This window comes from Gorilla gorilla, chromosome 4 (genome assembly GCF_029281585.2).
Source record: "Gorilla gorilla gorilla isolate KB3781 chromosome 4, NHGRI_mGorGor1-v2.1_pri, whole genome shotgun sequence".
In the NCBI taxonomy this organism is placed as follows: Eukaryota; Metazoa; Chordata; class Mammalia; order Primates; family Hominidae; genus Gorilla; species Gorilla gorilla.
Genome location: NC_073228.2, coordinates 53,163,480 through 53,183,970, shown reverse-complemented (window position 1 = coordinate 53,183,970; position 20,491 = coordinate 53,163,480). Strand labels below are relative to the sequence as shown.

The 20,491-nt window shown below is 42.2% G+C and overlaps 1 protein-coding gene across 4 annotated transcripts in view; it reads right to left on the bottom strand.

Moving 5' to 3' along the window:
* The window catches only part of FBXL20 (F-box and leucine rich repeat protein 20), a 140,956-nt gene that overhangs the window by 32,833 nt on the left and 87,632 nt on the right, over window positions 1-20,491 (bottom strand). For all 4 annotated transcript variants that reach the window (XM_019026691.4, XM_055388264.2, XM_055388263.2 and 1 more), the window contains exons 3-6: window positions 9,968-10,022; window positions 7,375-7,449; window positions 5,361-5,455; window positions 3,495-3,563 (exon numbers count right to left, since the gene is read on the bottom strand). In XM_019026691.4, coding sequence (XP_018882236.1) covers window positions 3,495-3,563; window positions 5,361-5,455; window positions 7,375-7,449; window positions 9,968-10,022 — 294 coding nt within the window. The remainder of the gene's footprint in view (window positions 1-3,494; window positions 3,564-5,360; window positions 5,456-7,374; window positions 7,450-9,967; window positions 10,023-20,491) is intronic.

Here is a 20,491-nt window from a genome sequence, read left to right as displayed (position 1 = left end):
TGTAATCTTTCGGGAGTCTTTATTGAATGTCCCAGGTGTTCAATGAATTTTCTCCATTTTGGGTGGGTGGAACTTCATCCAGCCTTATTAAGCCCTGGAAATTCGTTGGCTTATAGTTTCCCAGTAATTGTTTTTTTCCTCACTAGATCTTCTTTGCCAAACTGTGTGGGGTCTCATCCTGTACATGCAGAGTTTACTATTCAGCCAAATCTACATAAATTTCTGTAGCCTTTTTTTTTTTTTTTTTTAGTAGCTTCCTCTTTATCAGCCACAAATTCCAACTACTTTAGCCTCTTTGAATTCTGAACTCTTTCTTTTCAAATCAGCAAAAACTCTGTCCTCTGCTTGGGCTCCCCCTCCCTCTATGGTATTGTCTGAAAAATGCCTCAGTCACAAAGTGAGGATAATCATATGGCTCACTCATTTGCTTCTCAGTCTTGTGCCACATGTACAACATCCTAAACTGGTCTTCTAGGTTTTATTTAGTTTTCTAGTTGTTTACAGCAGGAGGGCAGTTATTGTCACTGTGAAAAGGAGAAGTCTACTTGGATTTTTTTTTTAAGACATAGGGTCTCACTATGTTGGCCAGGCTAGACTCAAACTCCTGGTCTCAAGTAGTCCTCCTGCCTCAGTCTCCCAATGTGCTGGGATTACAGGTGTGAACCACCACACCTGGCTGCTTCTTTATTATTTTTTTGAGACAGGGTCTTGCTTTGTTGCCCAGGCTGGAGTGCAGTGACACATAGCTCACTACAACCTCTGGCTCCCAAGCTCCCAAGCCCAAGCAATCCTCCCACCTCAGCCTCCCAAGTAGCTCGGACTACAGGCATATGCCACCATGCCTGGCTAATTTTTTGTATTTTTTTGTAGAGGCGGGGTTTCTCCATGTTGCCGAGGTTGGGCTAAAGCAATCCACCCACCTCAGCCTCTCAAAGTGCTGGGATTACAGGAGTGAGCCACAGTCCCCTGCTGCTTCTTTGATTTAAAAAATTTGTATATTTCAAGGCTAATACTGTGTTTAAAATAGTGTATTTTTAAATTCACTAAAATGTGGAAATTTGAATATTGACAACTGGTTATTTGATGATTTTAAGATATTGTTTTTAGAGGAGTGATAAAAGTTAATGCACTTATGGCCAGACACGGTGGCTCACGCCTGTAATCCCAGCACTTTGGGAGGCCGAGGTGGGCAGATCACCTGAGGTCAGGAGATCCTGACCAGCCTGGCCAACATGGTGAAACCCTGTCTCTACTAAAAATACAAAAATTAGTTGGACATGGTGGCATGTGCCTGTAATCCCAGTTACTCAGGAAGCTGGGCTGAGATTGTGCCACTGCACTCCAACCTGGGCAACAGGGCAAGACATCGTCTCAAAACAAAAAAAGTTAATGCGCTCATATGAGAGACTTTATTGTTAAAGAGTACATACTGAAATATGGATTAAATAATATGATGTCTAGGACTTTTTTTCAAAATAAGATAAAACGAGAGGGGATAAGTGGGTGGGGTTATTGATGAAACAAGACTGGCTGTAAACTGGTAACAGTTAAAGCTGGGTGATGGGCTCATTACACTTTTTTGTCTACTTCTGTGTATGTTTCAAATTTTCATATTTAAAAAAAGTCAGCAGAAGTAATTTCTGTGTGACTATAACTCCAACTTGGGTTCAAGGGGTTTTTTCTTTGAACCAGTGTCTTGCTCTTTCGTCTAGGCTGGAATACAGTAGTGTGATCTCAGCTCACTGCAACCTCCACCTCCTGGGTTCAAGCGATTCTCATGCCTCAGCCTCCCAAGTAGCTGGCATGTGCCACCATGCCTGCCTAATTTTTGCACTTTTAGTAGAGATGGGGTTTCACCATGTTGGCCAGGCTGGCTTGAACCCCTGACCTCAAGTTATCCACCCACCTCAGCCTCCCAAGGTGCTAGGATTATAGGCCTGAGTCACCGCACTGGGCTGGTTCATGTGTTTTTAATTTGTAGGGATTGCTTTCATTTCTTTTTGACTTAATTTTTGTTTGAATTATGTAAAATATTTACATGGCTATTAAACGATAAAACATAATTCAGAGTTCTCTCTTTTATCTCTGTCCCTTGTGTTTTCTCACTTCCCCATATAAGTAACTATTTTTACTTACTTTATTTTTGATTGGCATTTCCATTCTTTTTGAAAATATGCAAATATGGATTAAGTCTTCTGGCCCTATAAAAGGTGTATTATACAAACTCCTCTGCAGTTTGCTTTTCTTCATTTAACAACATGTCCTGAAGATCATCCAGAGTATTATATATAGATTTTCCTCATTACTTTTATTCAACCAGTTCTCTACTAATAAGACATTGGGGAGTTTCCTATCTTTTGCTATTACAAGTAATGTAGTAGCCTTGCACATATATATTATGTTTTCACCAATGCATCTTGAGGATAAGACAGATTCTGACAAAAAAGTGTTAACTACATGTCACTTTTCTAGATACCAAGTGGTCAAATTCTTATTCTTTATAACACTAAGTACTCAAAGGAAACAAAAATTAAAAGATAATTTATCCAAAGTAAATGTAGTTCAACTGGTATAAAGTAATGGTGGGGGAAGAGGTTAGTACATTTCATCTCTCACAGTAAACGTTTCCAAATCAATCTATAGGAATACTTATTAGCAGAGGCCAGGCACGGTGGCTCACACCTGTAATCCCAGCACTTTGGGAGGCCGAAGTGGGCGGATCACGAGGTCAGGAGATCGAGACCATCCTGGCTAACAAGGTGAAACCCCGTCTCTACTAAAAATACAAAAAATAAGCTGGGCGTGGTGGCACGTGCCTGTAGTCCCAGCTACTCGGGAGGCTCAGGCAGGAGAATTGCTTCAAGCCAGGAGGCAGAGGTTACAGTAAACCAAGGTTGCGCCACTGCAGTCCAGCCTGGGCAACAGAGCGAGACTTTGTCTCAAAAAAAAAAAAGAAATACTTATTAGTAGAGTTAATGAATAACTACCCTCTAGGTCTAATTTCTGTGACTGTAAGCCTCTTGAGGATGAAGAATTAAGCTTAATTTCCTTCAGATCATGACCAACACAGACACAGCACATTTAGTGAATCATTTTCATTTAATAACTGTTCTCAGGACTGATTATCATAAGCTGTTTAGTCCTCTGTTTAAGATTTTAATCTTTTCATTGAATTATGTTTACTGTGGCTTTTAATTGGTAGCTACTAGTATCTAGAAATATAAATAATCCCAGTAATATGTATTATTAGTATCCCTACTGTATGTACACTGACTACAATTATTAAAAGTTTCACCTTAAATTGTATCAGATAGAATTCCAAAACAAGTTTCTTATTCCATTTCTACTTTGATGTTGCTTTCTCTTTTAAAAATATCTTTCTTCTACAAAACCAAGATAAAATTTTCTAAATAGAGTTAATGGCCTGAATTTAAGGTTGTATCAGCCAGACATAAGGGGCTATGACTTATCTTCCAAAAACATAAAATACTTACGCGTCTGTTGTCTTTGTACACCCGTTTAGATTCAGTACTTCAATGTTCCTGCAGTTTTGTGCAAAGGTTCTTTGTAGGAAAGAAAGTAAGAGGTTTCAAATGAAATAGGCAAAATTCCAGTCATTAAAAAAGTAATAAAATATATTATTGGTAATATTGATTGTTGATACCTGTGATACTGTGATATAAAGGAAAAACATGTATTTGGTCTTCATCTTCGGTTCTTGGCATACCGTCCCTAAAATCTTTGTAATTTCCTGAGTGATAGTATCTTTTGTTACAGGTTGGTGCAAAAGTAATCGCGGTTTTTGCCATTACTGCTCATGGCAAAAACTGTGATTACTTTTGCACCAACCTAATATAATATTTGGTCTTCAATTATGTCTACGATCAAGGAACCTCTGTAAAAACCCCTAAATGATAGGGATCAGAGAGCTTCTGGGTTGGTGAATGTAACCACGTGCCAGGAAGGTAGTACACCCCAACTCCACGGGACAGAAGCTCCTGTGCCTGGTACCCTTCTAGACTCTGCCTTATACACCTCTTCATATTCCTTCTACCTCAGCCTCCCTAAATGCTGTGATTACAGGTGCGAGCCATTAAGCCTGGCCATGATTTTTCTTTTGAGATGGAATCTCTCTCTGTCACCCAGGCTGGAGTATAGTGGTGTGATCTCAGCTCACTGCAGCCTCCACCTCCCAGGTTCAAGTGATTCTCCTGCCTCAGCCTCCTGAGTAGCTGGGATTACAGGCACGCAACACCATGCCCAACTAAGTTTTTGTATTTTTAGTAGAGACAGGGTTTTCACCATGTTGGTCAGGCTGGTCTTGAACGCCTGACCTCAAGTGATCCACCCACATCAGCCTCTCAAAGTGCTGAGATTACAGGCTTGGGCTATCACACCTGGCTTAAATGAATTTTCCATTATAAATTCTTCAAACGTAACTTTAAAAATTATTTTAAATTAAAAAAATAAATGATTGCTTATTTATTTATTTATTTTTAGAGACAGGGTCTTCCTCTGTCACTCAGGCTGGAGTACAGTGGTACAATCACAGCTCACTGCAGCCTCAACCTCCCAGGCTCAAGTGATCCTCCTACTTCACTCAGTATCCCAAGTAGCTGGGTTTACAGGCATATGTCACCTAACCTGGCTAATTAAAAAAAGTTTTTTGTAGAGATGGGAGCCTTGCCATGCTGCCTAGATTGGTCTTGTACTCCTGGCCTCAAGTAATCCTCCCACCTAGCCTCCCAAAGTCCTGGGGTCACTGCCCAGGTTAGGGTTAACCATAACCCTAAAAAAGAACTAGGCTGGGTGCAGTGGCTCATGCTCGTAATTCCAGCACTTTGAGAGGCTGAGGCAAGAGGACTGCTTGAGTGCAAGAGTTCGAGACCAGCCTGGACAACAAAGTGAGACCCTGACTCTATAAAAAAATTTTAAAACTTAGCCAGGCGTAGTGGTACACGTCTTCAGTCACAGCTGCTCAGGAAAGGGAGGATTGCTTGAGTCCAGGAGTTCAAGACTATAGCGAGCCATGATTATGCCAGGGCACTCCAGCCTGGGTGATAGTGTGAGACCTTGTCTCAAAACATAAAATAAAAATATTAATTAATTTAAAAAAAACTTATTCAAAGCTCCAAAAGAACCACTTATGATGGGAAATCTGGGTTTTTTTCAGGCAGTACTTGTTCTTGTTTATTGTCAAAACTACATTTCTTATTACTGGATATTTTCAGATTATAAGCAATGTATGTGTGGTTGCATTTTTAATAACTTAGGAATTTTAACGATTTTAGCCTTTTCTGGGTGAGATGGTGCTGCTCTTCACTTCCATCAAGAATATTAATCAATAGTAATGTTTTTACCTTAATGCATTGTCTCCCACTCCAAGACATCCACGAAGACTTAACTTTCGTAAAAAGCCCCCACATCGTTTTGAAATATTCTCCACTACTCGGCCCTGTAAAATGAGACAGGCAAACAAAAAGATAACCCACCTCATTACTTTAGAAAAGAACACATACTCATTTTTAACGATTTATAAACAAAGAGAAAGTGCTTCTATTTATGACCTAATTTAATAGGAAAATTGCAACTTACCCTGAGAAAGCTTTCCTGATTAACCCCTATCATTTGCATCATGCCTAAACCCCATATTCTTATTTTGTTTAACTTGTAAAATATATTCTGTACTTGAGAAAATAATGTTCTATAGTTCTCTTTGGCATTATATGCATATATACTGCCTAGCTGGGTTAAGCCGCAGCTACTGAAGGACAGCAACTACATTTTTTTTTGTATCTTTTCCAAAATGTTTATTATAGTACTCTGCTTATAGTAGAGACTCAACGAACATTTAACAAAAGCTGGTCAGGGGCCAGGCACGGTGGCCCACGCCTGTAATCCCAGCACTTTGGGAGGCCGAGGCGCGTGGATCACGAGGTCAGGAAATCAACACCATCCTGGCTAACACGGTGAAACCCCATCTCTACTAAAAATACAAAAAACTAGCCGGGCGTGATGGCGGGTGCCTGTAGTCCCAGCTACTCGGGAGGCTGAGGCAGGAGAATGGCGTGAACCCGGGAGACGGAGCTTGTAGTGAGCCCAGGTCTCGCTCCACTGCACTCCAGCCTGGGCGACAAAGCGAGACTCTGTCTCAAAACAACAACAACAACAACAAAAACAAAAGCTGGCCAGGCGCAGTGGATTCCGCCTATAATCCCAGCACTTTGGGAGGCTGGGGCAGGCGATCATTTGAGGTCAGGAGTTCGATACAAGCCTGGCCAACACGGTGAAACCCAATCTCTACTAAAAATACAAAAATTAGCCAGGCATGGTGGCTCACACCCGTAGTCCCAGCTACTTGGGAGGCTGAGGCACAAGAATTGCTTGAACCCAGGAGGCAGAGGTTGTAGTGAGCTGAGACCGCACCACTGCAATCCAGCCTGGGTGATAAAATGAGACTCTGTCTCGAAAACAAACAAAAACAAAAGCTTGCTGAATAATTCTGTGGGTGGTGTTGCTTTAAATATTTACATCCATGAAGGGTATAGAATTGTGAAAAACAAAATCCCATATAATGCTAGTGGATATTATTTTAAAAGCACTTTGGTTGGTTTCGAACTCCTGACCTCAGGTGATCCGCCCACCTTGGCCTCCCAAAGTGCTGAGATTACAGGCGTAAGCCATCCCACGTGCCCTCAAAAAACCTCGTTTAATCCTTAAGAAGCCATGAAGAAGCTATTTATTTCTACCTTCCTGATGAGAAGGATAAGAACTACAGAGTTCAAATTCAGTTTAAAATAATTTAAGTGTAAGCCATTCTCCATTTTATAGATAATAGGCTATACTAGGAGATAAAACATGGGGCAAAAAGTGAGAGGAGGAAAAAACTTCTCTCTCTAGCAAAAACAATTCAATAAATGGCTTTGGCCTTATTCAACCTTCGTTCTCCACAAGAAATTGGCTCCTCAAGAACCAAAACACATATCTCAAAAAAATATATACGAACGCCATCCCAACAAGTTATAACTCTATTTATTCCTCAGTAAACAAATATAAAATGTCTTCACTAAAATAAACAAACATAGATTCAATGTTTCCACTGCAAAAACAAACTTTTAGTCCTATTTCAAGACCAAAGAGTCCTATTTAGTCCTAGTAATACTAAGTAATTGTATTATTTCAGTGAAATAATCTGGCTCATTCTCAAAAACTGCAGAAACCCTTGGTAACTTTGGGGGTTCCTGTAAAGTTCAGATGCACTGAAAATAATAGTTCCTCTCTTTAACGAAAATGAGATTAATATGGCTAGGGCTAATCTGTTCCATGCTGTAATTACTAACATGAAAACTGGGGCCACACACCACATAATTATACCTCAATATCCCTCTGGAAATCAAATAGGTCAATTCGCTGCCAGTTACTGCCATCCAGAGCCAGAACATTCCAGGCCTATTTTAAAGAAAAAGAGACAGAATGAGCAGAAGCTAAAATTAAGGGGAAAAGGCAGCAATATTCAAGTTCACAATTCAACCAACTAATGACTAAAATGGATCCAAAAATTTATCAGGCCCTATCCACTTACTCCCAAATGATGTGTCTTACTCCTGACCCATACTGTATTCTCCAATTAGATAATCTCATAAACGAGTGGGTACTAGAAACTAGCAGCTACAAAAGATCTTAGGCCAGGCATGGTGACTCAAATTTATAATCCCATCACTTTGGGAGGCCAAGGTGGAAGGATCACTTGAGCCCAGGAGTTCCAGACCAGCCTGGGCAATACAGCCAGACCCGATCCCTATAAAAAAATTTAAAAACTTGGTTGGGCATGGTGGCTCACGTCTGTAATCCAGCACTTTAGGAGGCCGAGGCAGGCGGATCACCTGAGGTCAAGAGTTCAAGACCAGCCTGGCCAACATGGTGAAACCCCGTCTCTACTAAAAATACAAAAATTAGCTGGGTGTGGTGGCACATGCCTGTAATCTCAGCTACTCAGGAAGCTGAGGCAGGACAATCACTTGAACCTGGGAGGTGGAGGTTGCAGTGAGCCAAGATTGTGCCACTGCACTCCAGCCTGGGCGACAGAGCGAAACTTCATCTCGGGGGGAAAAATTAAAAAAATTAGTCAGGCGTGGTGGCACACAACTGTAGTCCCAGCTACTCGGGAGGCTGAGGTGGGAGGTGAGCCAGGAGGTAAGGGCTGCAGTGAGCCATGATCTCACCATTGTACTCCAGCCTGGGTGACACAGCAAGACCTTAGCAAAAAACAAAAAACAAGACTAACCCTCCCTCCCCCCGCCCACGCACACTTAAATTAGAGAAGTTAAGGAAAGGGCAGGTTGTGATAAGTATCATAGCCAGAAGGTGTTTTCTAACTGGAAAATTCTAGTTTCTAATCCCAAAATGAGACAAAAGTTCAGTTTATGAAAAGCAAGTCTTTCTTCTATGCTTAAAAATATGATCCTTAAAAAAATATCCTTCTATCTGGAAAAATATGAAGGTAAAACCAAACATCAAAGGGGACAGTACTCTGAATATTGCTCTATTCTCACTCTCTTTTTCTATATATAGAGTATATATATAGAGAAATATATGTATTTCTTGAGACACGGTGTCACTCTGTCACCTGGGATGGAGTGCAGTGGCTCAATCATGGGTCACTTGCAGCCTTGACCTCCCCGACTCAAGCAATCCTCTCACCTCAGCCTCCCAAGTAGCTGGAACCACAGGCATGCACCACCGCATCTGGCTTTTTTTTTTTTCTTTTTTTTTTGAGACGGAGTCTCGTTCTGTTGCCCAGGCTGGAGTGCAGTGGTGCAATCTTGGCTCACTGCAAGCTCCACCTCCCGGGTTCACGCCATTCTCCTGCCTCAGCCTCCCGAGTAGCTGGGACTACAGGCACCCACCTCCATGCCTGGCTAATTTTTTGTATTTTTAGTAGAGATGGGGTTTCACTGTGTTAGCCAGGAGGGTCTCTATCTCCCAACCTCGTGATCCACTCGCCTGGGCCTCCCAAAGTGCCGGGATTACAGGCGTGAGCCACTGCACCCAGCCCTAATTTTTTAAATTTTCTGTAGAGATAGGGCTCCCTATGTTGCCCAGGTTAGTCTTGAACTCCTGGCCTCAAGCAATCCTCCCATCTTGGCCTCCCAAAGTGAAGGGATTATAGGTGTGAACCACCAGGCCCAGCCTTAGTTCAGTACTTCTTTGCTATCTATATCCTATCAGGTGGTAGGACTTACAACTGTGATATAGTGATTTGGGACTTAGAAAAGATACTATCATTGCTCTGAAACTATTTTTTTTTTTGAGACAGAGTCTCGCTCTGTTGCCCAGGGTAGAGTGCAGTGGTGTGATCTCGGCTCACTGCAAGCTCCGATTCTGCATTAACTGTGAATCTTACTAACTAGAATTACTGGTGAAGCAAACTTATCCATCGAGACTATCTGGTATGTGTTACGCATGTATTCTGTTGGTGCTGGAAGATGTCTGTGTGCCTGCATCAACATGTGACTTCATGTAAAGTTTCTTCATGTTCACAGTTCTTAGCAAATGCAGTTTCAATCCACAGATAGCCAGCAGTGGATGTTACTACAGGAAAATGCAAGATTAAAATTGTCCTTGTGTAAAAAAAAAAAAAAATGAACTAGGAAAACATAATAAAACAAGATTTCATCACAATTTTGAGTCAAGTCTAAACTTTTAATATGCATGTTTATTGCTTTTTCATCGAAAATGTTTCCTGTTTATATTACACAAATAAGAGATACAAAAAGGCAGAGACAATATATATAGTAGAATCCCATCATAAATTTACATGGGTTTGGGTATGTCATTGGTGAAATAATCTCCTTTAAAACATGAAAACATACAAGTAACACCTAAAATAAATGGATGGCCTATGAAAGAGGCTGTTATCATCAGTACGAAGAAGGGGTCCCCCTGTAACTATGCCAACAATACTTACCCTGGAGACCTGAGCACAGCGGCACAGGGTAACAACATCTAGAAAAGAAAATATCCTAAAAAGAAAAGAGAGAAAGACAAATTTTATTGTATGATAAAGTAGTTGACCTTTATTTATTTTGAGACAGGGTCTCACTCTGTCAGCCAAGCTGGAGAGCAGTGGCATAATCACTGCTCGCCCCAGCCTTGACTTCCTGGGGGCAGGTGATCCTCCCACGTCAGGCTCCTGAGTAGCTAGGACTAGAGATGCGTGCCACCATACCTGGCTACTTTTTAATTTTTTGTAGAAACGGGGTTTCACCATGTTGCCCAGGCTGGTCTCGAACTCTTGGGCTCAAGCAATTGGCCTCCCAAATTGCTAGGATTACAGGTGTGAACTATTGCACCTGGCCACTATGATAAAGTAGTTGCTCTTGATTTTAGCATAGAAATAACAGACTACATGTATATACACACACAAACACAAAGGCAGTAAGGCAGTTCTTTAGAATAAACACACAAAATGCTTGAGCAATCTGTGAAGATAATACTGCCCATATAAAACACAGTGGGAAAAAATGTTTTACTTGATAATGTACATACAGATGCTGACCAAGTTCAATTACCTACACCAAAGGATAATAAATAATCTCTAGCTGGTTTTTTTAAAGTAAAAAAAAAAAAAAATTCCCACCTAAAATTATCAAAAGAAAGAAGCTAGGGGAAGGATCTTTTTTTGTTTTGTCTTGTTTGAAGACAGGGTTTCACTCTGTCACGCAGGCTTGAGTGCAGTGGCACAATCACAGCTCAATGCAACCTTGACCTCCTGGACCCAAGCAATCCTCCCACCTCAGCCTCCTGAGTAGCTGGGATAACAGGCACATGCCACCAAGCCTGGCTAATTTTTTAATTTTTTTGTAGAGATGAGGGTCTCCCTATGTTGCACAGGCTGGTTTTGAACTCCTGAGCTCAAGCAATCCTCCTGCCTCAGACTACCAAAGTGCTAGGACTGCATGTATGAGCCAACATGCTTCGATGGGAAGGATTTTTTTATTTGAAACAAGGTCTCGCTCCTGTCGCCCAGGTTGGAATGCAGTGGTGCAGTCATCATTCACTCCAGCCTCAATCATCCAGGCTCAGGTGATTCTCCCACCTCAGCCTCCCGAATAGCTGGGACTAAAGGCGCATGCCACCATGCTCATCTAATTTTTTGTTGTTGTTGTTGTTCTTTTTGTTTGTTTGTTTTTTTGAGAGAGACTCACCCGGCTGTCCAGGCTGGAGTGCAGTGGCATGATCTCGGTTCAAGTGGTCGTCGTGCCTCAGCCTACCAACTAGCTGGGATTACAGGCACCTACCAACTAGCTGGGATTACAGGCACCCACCACCACGCCTGGGTAATTTGTGTTTTTAGTAGAGATGGGGTTTCACCGTGTTGGGCAGGCTGGTCTCAAACTCCTGATGTCAGGTTATCCGCCCTGTCTCAGCCTCCCAAAGTGCTGGGATTACAGGCATGAGCCACCACACCCAGCCCCTGCTGGGAAGGATCTTAATGAAGTATTTTACAGTTATGAAGGAAAAAAGATAATTTAATAAAGCCTAAAAAACAGCAATGAAAAATGTTAAATGTCTAGAAAAAAAACCCAGAAACAAAATATAAATTAAAAAAACGTTAGATCTCTACATATTTCATTCTAATTTAATAAATTACAAGACTCCTTTAACACAGCAATGTTAGAAAATATTTACTGTCTAGAATTTTTCTCAGCCTTATAGAAGGTAAATAAATATTTATTTTGAAGTAGACCAATAATTTATTTGCTGAAAGCCTGATAAACCACACCATAAGCTACCTGTGCAAATAGGTCAGGGAATCCTGGAAATAAAAGTGAATGGGAGATCAGGCAAGGTGGCTCATGCCTATAATCCCACCTCTTTGGGAGGCTGAAGTGGAAAGACTGCTAGAGGCCAGGAGTTCAAGACCAGCCTGGGCAACACAGTGAGGCTCCCTATTTTAAAAAAGAAAAGAAAAAACATAGCTTTGGCTAGGCATGATGGCTAAAACCTGTAATTCCCCCATTTTGGGATGTGAGGGCAGGAGGATAACTTGAGGCCAAGAGTTTGGGAACAGCCTGGAAAATACAGTGACACCCTGTCTCTACAAAAATTTTAAAAATTAAGCCGGGAACAGTGCCTCACGACTGTAATCCCAGCATTTTGGGAGGCTGAGGTGGGTGGGTCATCTGAGGTCAGGAGTTCGAGACCAGCCTGACAAACATGGTGAAACCCCGTTTCTACTAAAAATACAGAATTAGCCAGGCGTGGTGGTGGGGGCGCCTGTAATCCCAGCTACTCGGGAGGCTGAGACAGAAGAATCGCTTGAACCTGGGAGGTGGAGGTTGCAGTGAGCCGAGATGGTGCCATTGTACTCCAGCCTGGGAGACAAGAGTGAGACTGTGTCTCAAAAAACAAACAAACAAAAAAAACAAAGTAGCCAGGCATGCTGGTATATGCCTGTAGCTCCAGCTACTTGGGAAGCTGATGTAGGAGGATCTATTGTGTTCAGTTTGAGGCTGCAGTAAGCTACAATCACAGCACTGTACTCCAGCCTGGGTGATAGAGTGAGTTCTTTTTTCTTTTTTTTAAGACGGAGCTTTGCTCTGTCGCCCAGACTGGAGTGCAGTGGCACAATCTGGGCTCACTGCAACCTCAGCCTCTTGGGTTCACGTGATTCGCCTGTCTCAGCCTTCCGAGTAGCTGGGATTACAGGCATCCCACCACCACACGCCCGGCTTTAAAACAAGTTTTAAATTTTGATGTAATCCACTTTATCTATTTTTTCTTTCATTTCCTGAACTTTTGGTGTCAAATCCAAGAAATCACTGCTAAACTCAATGTCATGAAGTTTTTCTCCTGTTTTCTTCCAAAGATTTTATAATTTTAGTTCTTAGATATAGGTCTTTGCAAGACCATTTATTGAAAAGACTGTACTTTTCCCCACTGAATGGTCCTGGCATCTTTGACAAAAATCATTTGACCATATACGTGAAGGTTTATTTCTGAGCTCTCTATTCTATTCCATTGGTCTATGTCTGCTTTATGCCAGTATCACACTATTTTAAATATTTTCAGTTTTGAAGCAGAAAGTGCTTTTGGTGATTGAAATATTTGCATGATGTCAGAAAAACTATTAATAGCAACTGAACTGGTTTCAAGAATCTTCCCTTATGTTTTCTTACACATTTACTTCCTCTAACAGATTTCTGATATTTTGATTTTTCTCCAACTATAGAGGCCCATGTAAGGGACTGTTTAAAACTGATAATAAATTAAATAAGCTGGGAGGGTTAAGCAAGGAGCAACACGGAAAGCAAATATAACTGATCTATATCCTGCAATCTCAGCAAGACACCAGCAAGGGACAGGAAAATCCCTGAATAAAAGCCCAGAGACCAATTATAGTGAATAATGTCTAGAGAATCTGCCTTCTCTAAGGAGAACCGGATAGGTGGATACAAAAGGGGGAAACATCTAGTTAAAATGATGAGCAATCTCTGAAACTGTGGTTATAATTTTTCAGCTTGCCTGAAAGGAAAGAAAAACATTCTGATTTGGAGGGTGGTGAGTTTCATTCGAAAAACATTTTTACCACCTGCTATCTACGGGCACTGTTTTAAGTCCCTACTGTTAAGTAACTCATGGCATAGGGGCTGGAGGTAGATATAAAATAAGTAAAATATATGAGAAAATTTCAATTTGTGATGAGTACTATAAAAAACATAAAGCTGAGTAATGTGATAGAAGGGTGGTCAAGGAAAGCCTCCCCTAGGAGTAGGTATTTGATTTAAGATCTAAATGATCAAAGGAAACAGATTGCCAAGATCTGGGGAGAAGAGCATTCCAGTAGACGAAATAGTGGGTGTATGACAAACGAATGTTTGAAGATCAGAATAGACAGTGAAGCTGGACTGCAGCAGCAGCACAACCCTATACTGAGTTCTTAATTACGTACCAAGTATCATTCTAAGTGTGTAAATTTACATACTAATCCAATGACTCCTTAAAACAATTCTATAAGATAGGTGCTATTAGCATTCCCATCTTATAGATGAGGATATTGAACAAAGTTCTGTTAGTCAAGGGCCAGAATATGTTAAAAAAAAGACTGGGCGCAGTGGCTCACACCTGTAATCCCCAGCACTTTGGGAGGCCGAGGCGGGCGGATCACCTGAGGTCAGGATTCCAAGACTAGCCTGGCCAACACGGTGAAACTCTGTCTCTACTAATAATACAAAAACTAGCTGGGTGTGGTGGTACGTGCCTGTAATCCTAGCTACTTGGGAGGCTGAGGCAGGAGAATCGCTAGAACTTGGGAGGCAGAGGTTGCAGTAAGCTGAGATCGCTCCACTGCACTCCAACCTGGGCGACAGAGCAAGACATCATTTCAAAAAAAAAAAAAGTTAAAAGACTTTGTGGACATAGTAAATGATTTCAACTGTATTCTAAGTCTAGGGGAAGCCAGGCCAGGCATGGTGGCTCACACCCATATATAATCCTAGCACTCTGGGAGGCCAAGGCAGGTGGAGGATCACTTGCGGCCAAAAGTTTGATCTTTTTTTTTTTTTTTTTTTTTTTCCTAAAGACAGGGTTTTGCCATGTTGCCCAGGCTGGTCTCGAGCTCCTGGGCTCAGGTGATCTACCCACCTTGGCCTCCCAAAGTGCGGGCATTACAGGCGTGTGTCACCACACCTGGCCCATGGCCAGGAGTTTGAGGCCAGTATGGGCAACACAGTGAGACCCCGACTCTGTAAAAATGAAAAAATTTAGCTGAGGATTGTGGTGCACGCCTGTAGTCCTAGCTATCCAGGGGGCTAAGGAAAGAGGATCACTTGAGCTCAGGAGTAAGTGGCTGTAGGGAACTGTGATCACCCCACTATGCTTTGGCCTGGGCAACAGAGCCAGACTGTCTCTTAAAAAAAGAAAAAAAAATAGGTTTCTATTGGAATGGTGGGAAATAAAAAATTAAAAATTTTTTTAATACAATAAAATTTTTTTTTTTTTTGAGACGGAGTCTTGCTCTGTCACCCAGGCTGGAGTGCAGTGGCACAATCTTGGTTCCCTGCAAGCTCCCCCTCCCAGATTCATGCCATTCTCCTGCCTCAGCCTCCGGAATAGCTGGGACTACAGGCGCCCAACCACCACGCCTGGCTAATTTTTTGTATTTTCAGTAGAGACGGGGTTTCACCGTGTTAATCAGGATGGTCTCGATCTCCTGGCCTCGTGATCCACCCGCCTCGGCCTCCCAAAGTGCGGGGATTACAGGAGTGAGCCACCGCACCTGCCCTACAATAAAAAATTTTTTAAAAGGTAGAGAGGAATACACCCACCCATTCATACAAGTACTATAGGCATAGCCTTGAGGCTTCTGCCTCAGCCTCCCAAGTAGCTGAGATTACAGGCGTGTGCCACCAGGCCTGACTAATTTTTGTATTTTAGTAAAAGCCTTGAGGCTTTTAAAAGTCTAGGATTCCTTATTAAAAAGTTCCAGCAAAGCCATTTTTTTTAAAAAGGGTCTATATGGCCAATCACTATTCTTGTTGCACTTTATGCAAATAATCAGGCCAGATATAAGAGGACTAAAAGTTACTTTGCACACAAATTGATTACTACAATTTGTCTCTGATAGAAATAAGGGACTGAAGAGAAAAATATTATGCTTCTGAAGAAAACTATACCTTGTATCTGATTCCAATCCCAACCACTGTTTTTGAGTTATTGTCTATAATTCAGACTGAGTCCTGAATTATCTCTAACAGTGTCCTCTAACAAACCTGGATATATATATTTAAAACCTTGTTTTCATGGATCCCATCAGGAATAAGATCTATTTTTGAAGGATTACTTAAACTATGACTTATACTTCTATACATGCTGAGATTTCTCTTCCTTCTTGTCAAGGTCTGTACCTGCTGTTTGTCTATTATTTTTATTTTATTTATTTATTTAGAGACGGAGTTTTTGCTCTGTTGCCCAGGCTGGAGTGCAATGGTGCGAGACAGCTGGATCACCTGAGGTCAGGAGTTCGAGACAGCCTGGCCAATATGGCGAAACCCCGTCTCTACTAAAATACAAAAATTAGCCAGGCGTGGTGGTGGACGCTGTAATCCCAGCTACTTGTGCAGGAGAATTGTTTGAACCTGCGAGGCGCAGGTTGCAGTGAGCCGAGATCATGCTGCTGCACTCCAGCCTAGGTGACAGAGTGAGACTCCAGCTCAAAAAAAGAAAAAAAAGAAAGAAAAGAGAAAGAAAAAAAAGAAGAAGAAGAAAAAAAAAAAACTTAGGCCAGGTGTGGTGGCTCACACCTGTAATCCCAGCATTTTGGGAGGCTGAAGAGAGCAGACAGATTGAGACTGAACCCATGAGTTCAAGACCAGCCTGGGCAACAGGGCAAAACCATGTCTCTACAAAAAATACAAACTACCTGGGTGTGGTGGCATGTGCCTGTAGCCTCAGTTACTCGGGAGGCTGAGGCGGGAGGATTGTTTGAATCAAGGAAACAGAGGTTGCAGTGAGCTGAGATCGCCCCACTGCACTCCAGTGACAGAATGAGACCCTGTCTACAAATTTAAAAAAAAAAAAAGAAACGAAACAACTTGCTGAAACTCCTTCTGCTTGTAAGATCACAAAACTGGGTGACATCAGCTGGAACCAATGTGTCCAACTGGAGTCTGCATAGAACCAGTTTGCCGATGTCACAGCTAGAATTTCCATCACGTTTCATACTAACTTCTCCTGAATTTGCACATGCAATCCATGACGTAGCATGAAAAGACAGCCATGCATGCCTGAAGACTTTCCAGACCTCCCCTTTCCTTCCGCCAGTTACCTAATCTAAGAATTCATCCCCTAAACCTTTTCTAATAAAATTAGTGCATTAAAGCCAGCAAAGGGCAACAGATTTGAGCTGGACTCCTGTCTACGTGTTAGTTGACTTGCAATAAAAATCTTTCCTTTACTCGAAAACTCAGTGTCGGGTAGGCACAGTGGCTCATGCCTATAACCCCAGCACTTTGGGAGGCTAAGGCAAGGAGGATTACTTGAGCCCTGGAGGTTGAGACCAGCCTGGGCAACACGGTGAGACCCTATCTCTACAAAAAAACACAAAAATTAGGCTGGGCGTGGTGGCTCAAGCCTGTAATCCCAGCACTTTGGGAGGCCAAGGTGGATGGATCACTTGAGGTCAGGAGCTCAAGACCAGCCTGATCAACATGGTGAAACCCAGTCTCTACTAAAATACAAAAATTAGTCAGGCATGGTGGCACACACCTGTAATCTCAGCTACTTGGGAGGCTGAGGCAGAAGAATCGCTTGAACCCAGGGGGGCAGAGGTTGCAGTGAACTGAGATCGTGCCACTGCACTCCAGCCTAGGCAACAAAGTGAGACTCTCTCTCAAAAATTAAAAAAAAAAAACACACAAAAAATCAGCTGCGCATGGTGGTATGCATGTATATGTAGCCCCAGCTACTCCAGAGGCCAAGGTGGGAGGATCACTTGAACCCAGGAGTACGAGGTTGCAGTGAGCTATGATTACGCCACTGCACTCTAGCCTGGACAACAGAGTAAGCCTGTTTCTAAAAAACAAACAAAAAAACAAAACCCCGTGTCACGGTATTAGTTTTGAGTGCATCAAGCAGCAAGCCTCTTTTGCTCAGTAACAAAACTTTCGGCTTTTAAATTTAGCTGCTGCAGTATTTTATCTTCTCCTTACCTGTCATATTATTTATTTTCCCTTCTTTCATTACACTTTAATGTCCTTTTAAGCATTTCTGATTTTTTCTTATTTTTCATCTCTTTGTTTCCAAGTCTTACCTGGGTTCTCTATTAAGACTCTTTTTTTTTTCCTTTTCAGTTTCTAAGTGGCAGGCAAGGGAGGGTATCAAATAACCAGGAAAGGCTGTATGCCTTTCTTCTTCCCTTGAGACAAATTTGCTACCACCCTGATGGTTCTCCTTAATAAATTTTCTATCTTCTTCAATATTGATTATCCAACTCCACTCCCAAATAAACATATATACTTCCAATCTAGGTAACTCAATTCCCAAAACAAAAAATTTATCTAATGTAACAAACATTACATTGATGAAATGCTGCTGCTTTTTCCTGTCATTCACTAAACTGTACTTTTATGAGGAGCTTCATAATCTAAAGATTCTTAGGTTTGCCAAAACATCACTAACTCCTGAGCAATTTTTATAAATATTATATGGGGGTGGCAGGAGTCACAGGTGAGAGGCTTTACAAGCAATGATCCTAATTAGACTTTAGTAACCTTTCAAGAGAAAGGTTCTCTATGAAATAAAGCACAATAGACAGACATGAAACATCAGGTTGGTAGTCAGATGTGTGCAGACCTAGGAGTACCATTAAACACACATCTCAACAATCCTAATTCTGTTCTTAGAATGCCCTGAAGGGGTTCTAAGTATTAAGATGTCATTGAGTTAGCTTTTCACTTGGATTTGAACATTTTAGAGCATTTAAAAAATTAAAAGGAGAAGACAAATACAGTCACTATGTTCCTCTATTAAAGTAGTAAGAACTGGCCGGGCATGGTGGCTCACACCTGTAATCCCAGCACTTTAGGAGGCCGAGGCAGGCGGATCACGAGGTCAGGAGTTTTGAGACCAGCCTGGCCAACACAGTAAAACCCCATCTCTACTAAACATACAAAAATTAGCTGGGTGTGGTGGCAGGCACCTCTAATCACAGCCATCGGGAGGCTGAGGCAGGAGAATCGCTTGAACCCAGGAGATGGAGGTTGCAGTGAGCCAAGATTGTGCCACTACACTCCAGCCTGGGAGACAGACCTAGACTCCATCTCAAAAAAATAAAAAGTAGTAAGAACTTAGTCTTTCCAGTTCTAATCTGGCTCCCTAGTAAGATGGATATAAGCCTCAGCACTTAAATCCCTTCTACCACTCTACATCTAGTATGTCTAAGTATTTGCTATTATTTAGCAACCCTTTAAATTCTATCTTTTTTTTTTTTTTTTGAGATGGAGTCTCACTCTGTCCCCTGGGCTGGAGTGCAGTGGCACAAGCTAGGCTCACTGCAAGCTCCGCCTCCTGGGTTCAGGCCATTCTCCTGCCTCAGCCTCCCGAATTGCTGGGACTACAGGCGCCTGCCACCACGCCTGACTAATTTTTTTTTTTTGTATTTTTAGTAGACACGGGTTTCAATGTGTTAGCCAGGATGGTCTCCATCTCCTGACCTCATGATCCACCTGCCTCAGCCTCCCAAAGTGCTGGGATTACAGGCGTGAGCCACTGTGCCCGGCCTAAATTCTATTTATTCCATATATTTGATAATGAAGGTAATTACTTTTTTTTTTTTTTTTTTTTTGAGATGGAGGCACATCCTGTTGCCCAGACTGGACTGCAGTGGCGCGATCTCGGCTCACTGCAACCTCCGTCTCCTGGGTTCAAGTGATTCTCCTGCCTCAGCCTCCTGAGTAGCTGGAATTACAGACGCGCACCACCATGCCCGGCTAACTTTATTATTTTTAGTAGAGATGGGGTTTCACCATGTTCATCAGGCTGGTTGCAAACTCCTGACCTCGTGATCCGCCTGCCTTGGCCTCCCAAAGTACTGGGATTACAGGTGTGACCCACAGTGCCCGGCCATCTTTTTGTTTTTTTTCTTAATTTGTATTTTTTCTGAGATGGAGTCTCACTCTATTGCCCAGGCTGGGGTGCAATGGCGCAATCTCGGATCACTGCAACCTCCACCTCGCTAGTTCAAGTGATTCTCCTGCCTCAGCCTCCCAAGTAGCTGGAATTACAGGCGCCTGCCACCACGCCAGCTAATTTTTGTATTTTTAGTAGAGACAGCGTTTCGCCATGTTGGCCAGGCTGGTCTCAAACTACTCACCTCGAGTGATCTGCCCGCCTCGGCCTCCCAAAGTGCTGGGATTACAGGTGTGAGCCACCTTGCCCGGCCGAGATAATTATCTTTAGAAACCAAAATAAAAGAATTGGTGGGGTAGGCTGCCAGGGTTTTAGCTACTACAGCAATTATTTTTTTCCCTCATAACAAACATTTATTTATTTTTACTTTTTTGAGACAGAGTTTTGCTCTTGTTGCCCAGGCTGGAGTGCAATGGCACAATCTCGGCTCACAGCAACCTCTACCTCCTGGGTTCAAGCGATTCTCCTGCCTCAGCTTCCCGAGTAGCTGGGATTACAGGCATGCGCCACCATACCCAGCTAATTTTGTATTTTAAGTAGAGATGCGGTTTCTCCATGTTGGTCAGGCTGGTCTCCAACTCCCGACCTCAAGTGATCTGCCCACCTTGGCCTCTCAAAGTGCTGGGATTACAGGCATGAACCACAGTGCCCGGCCCAAAATTTATCTTTTAAAATACACACTTTAAAGTGCATAATTCGGTGATTTTTTTTAGTATATTCACAGTGTTGTGCAACCATCACCACTATGTAATTCCAGAACATTTCAACAATCTCAAAAGATTCCCTGTACCCATTAGCAGTC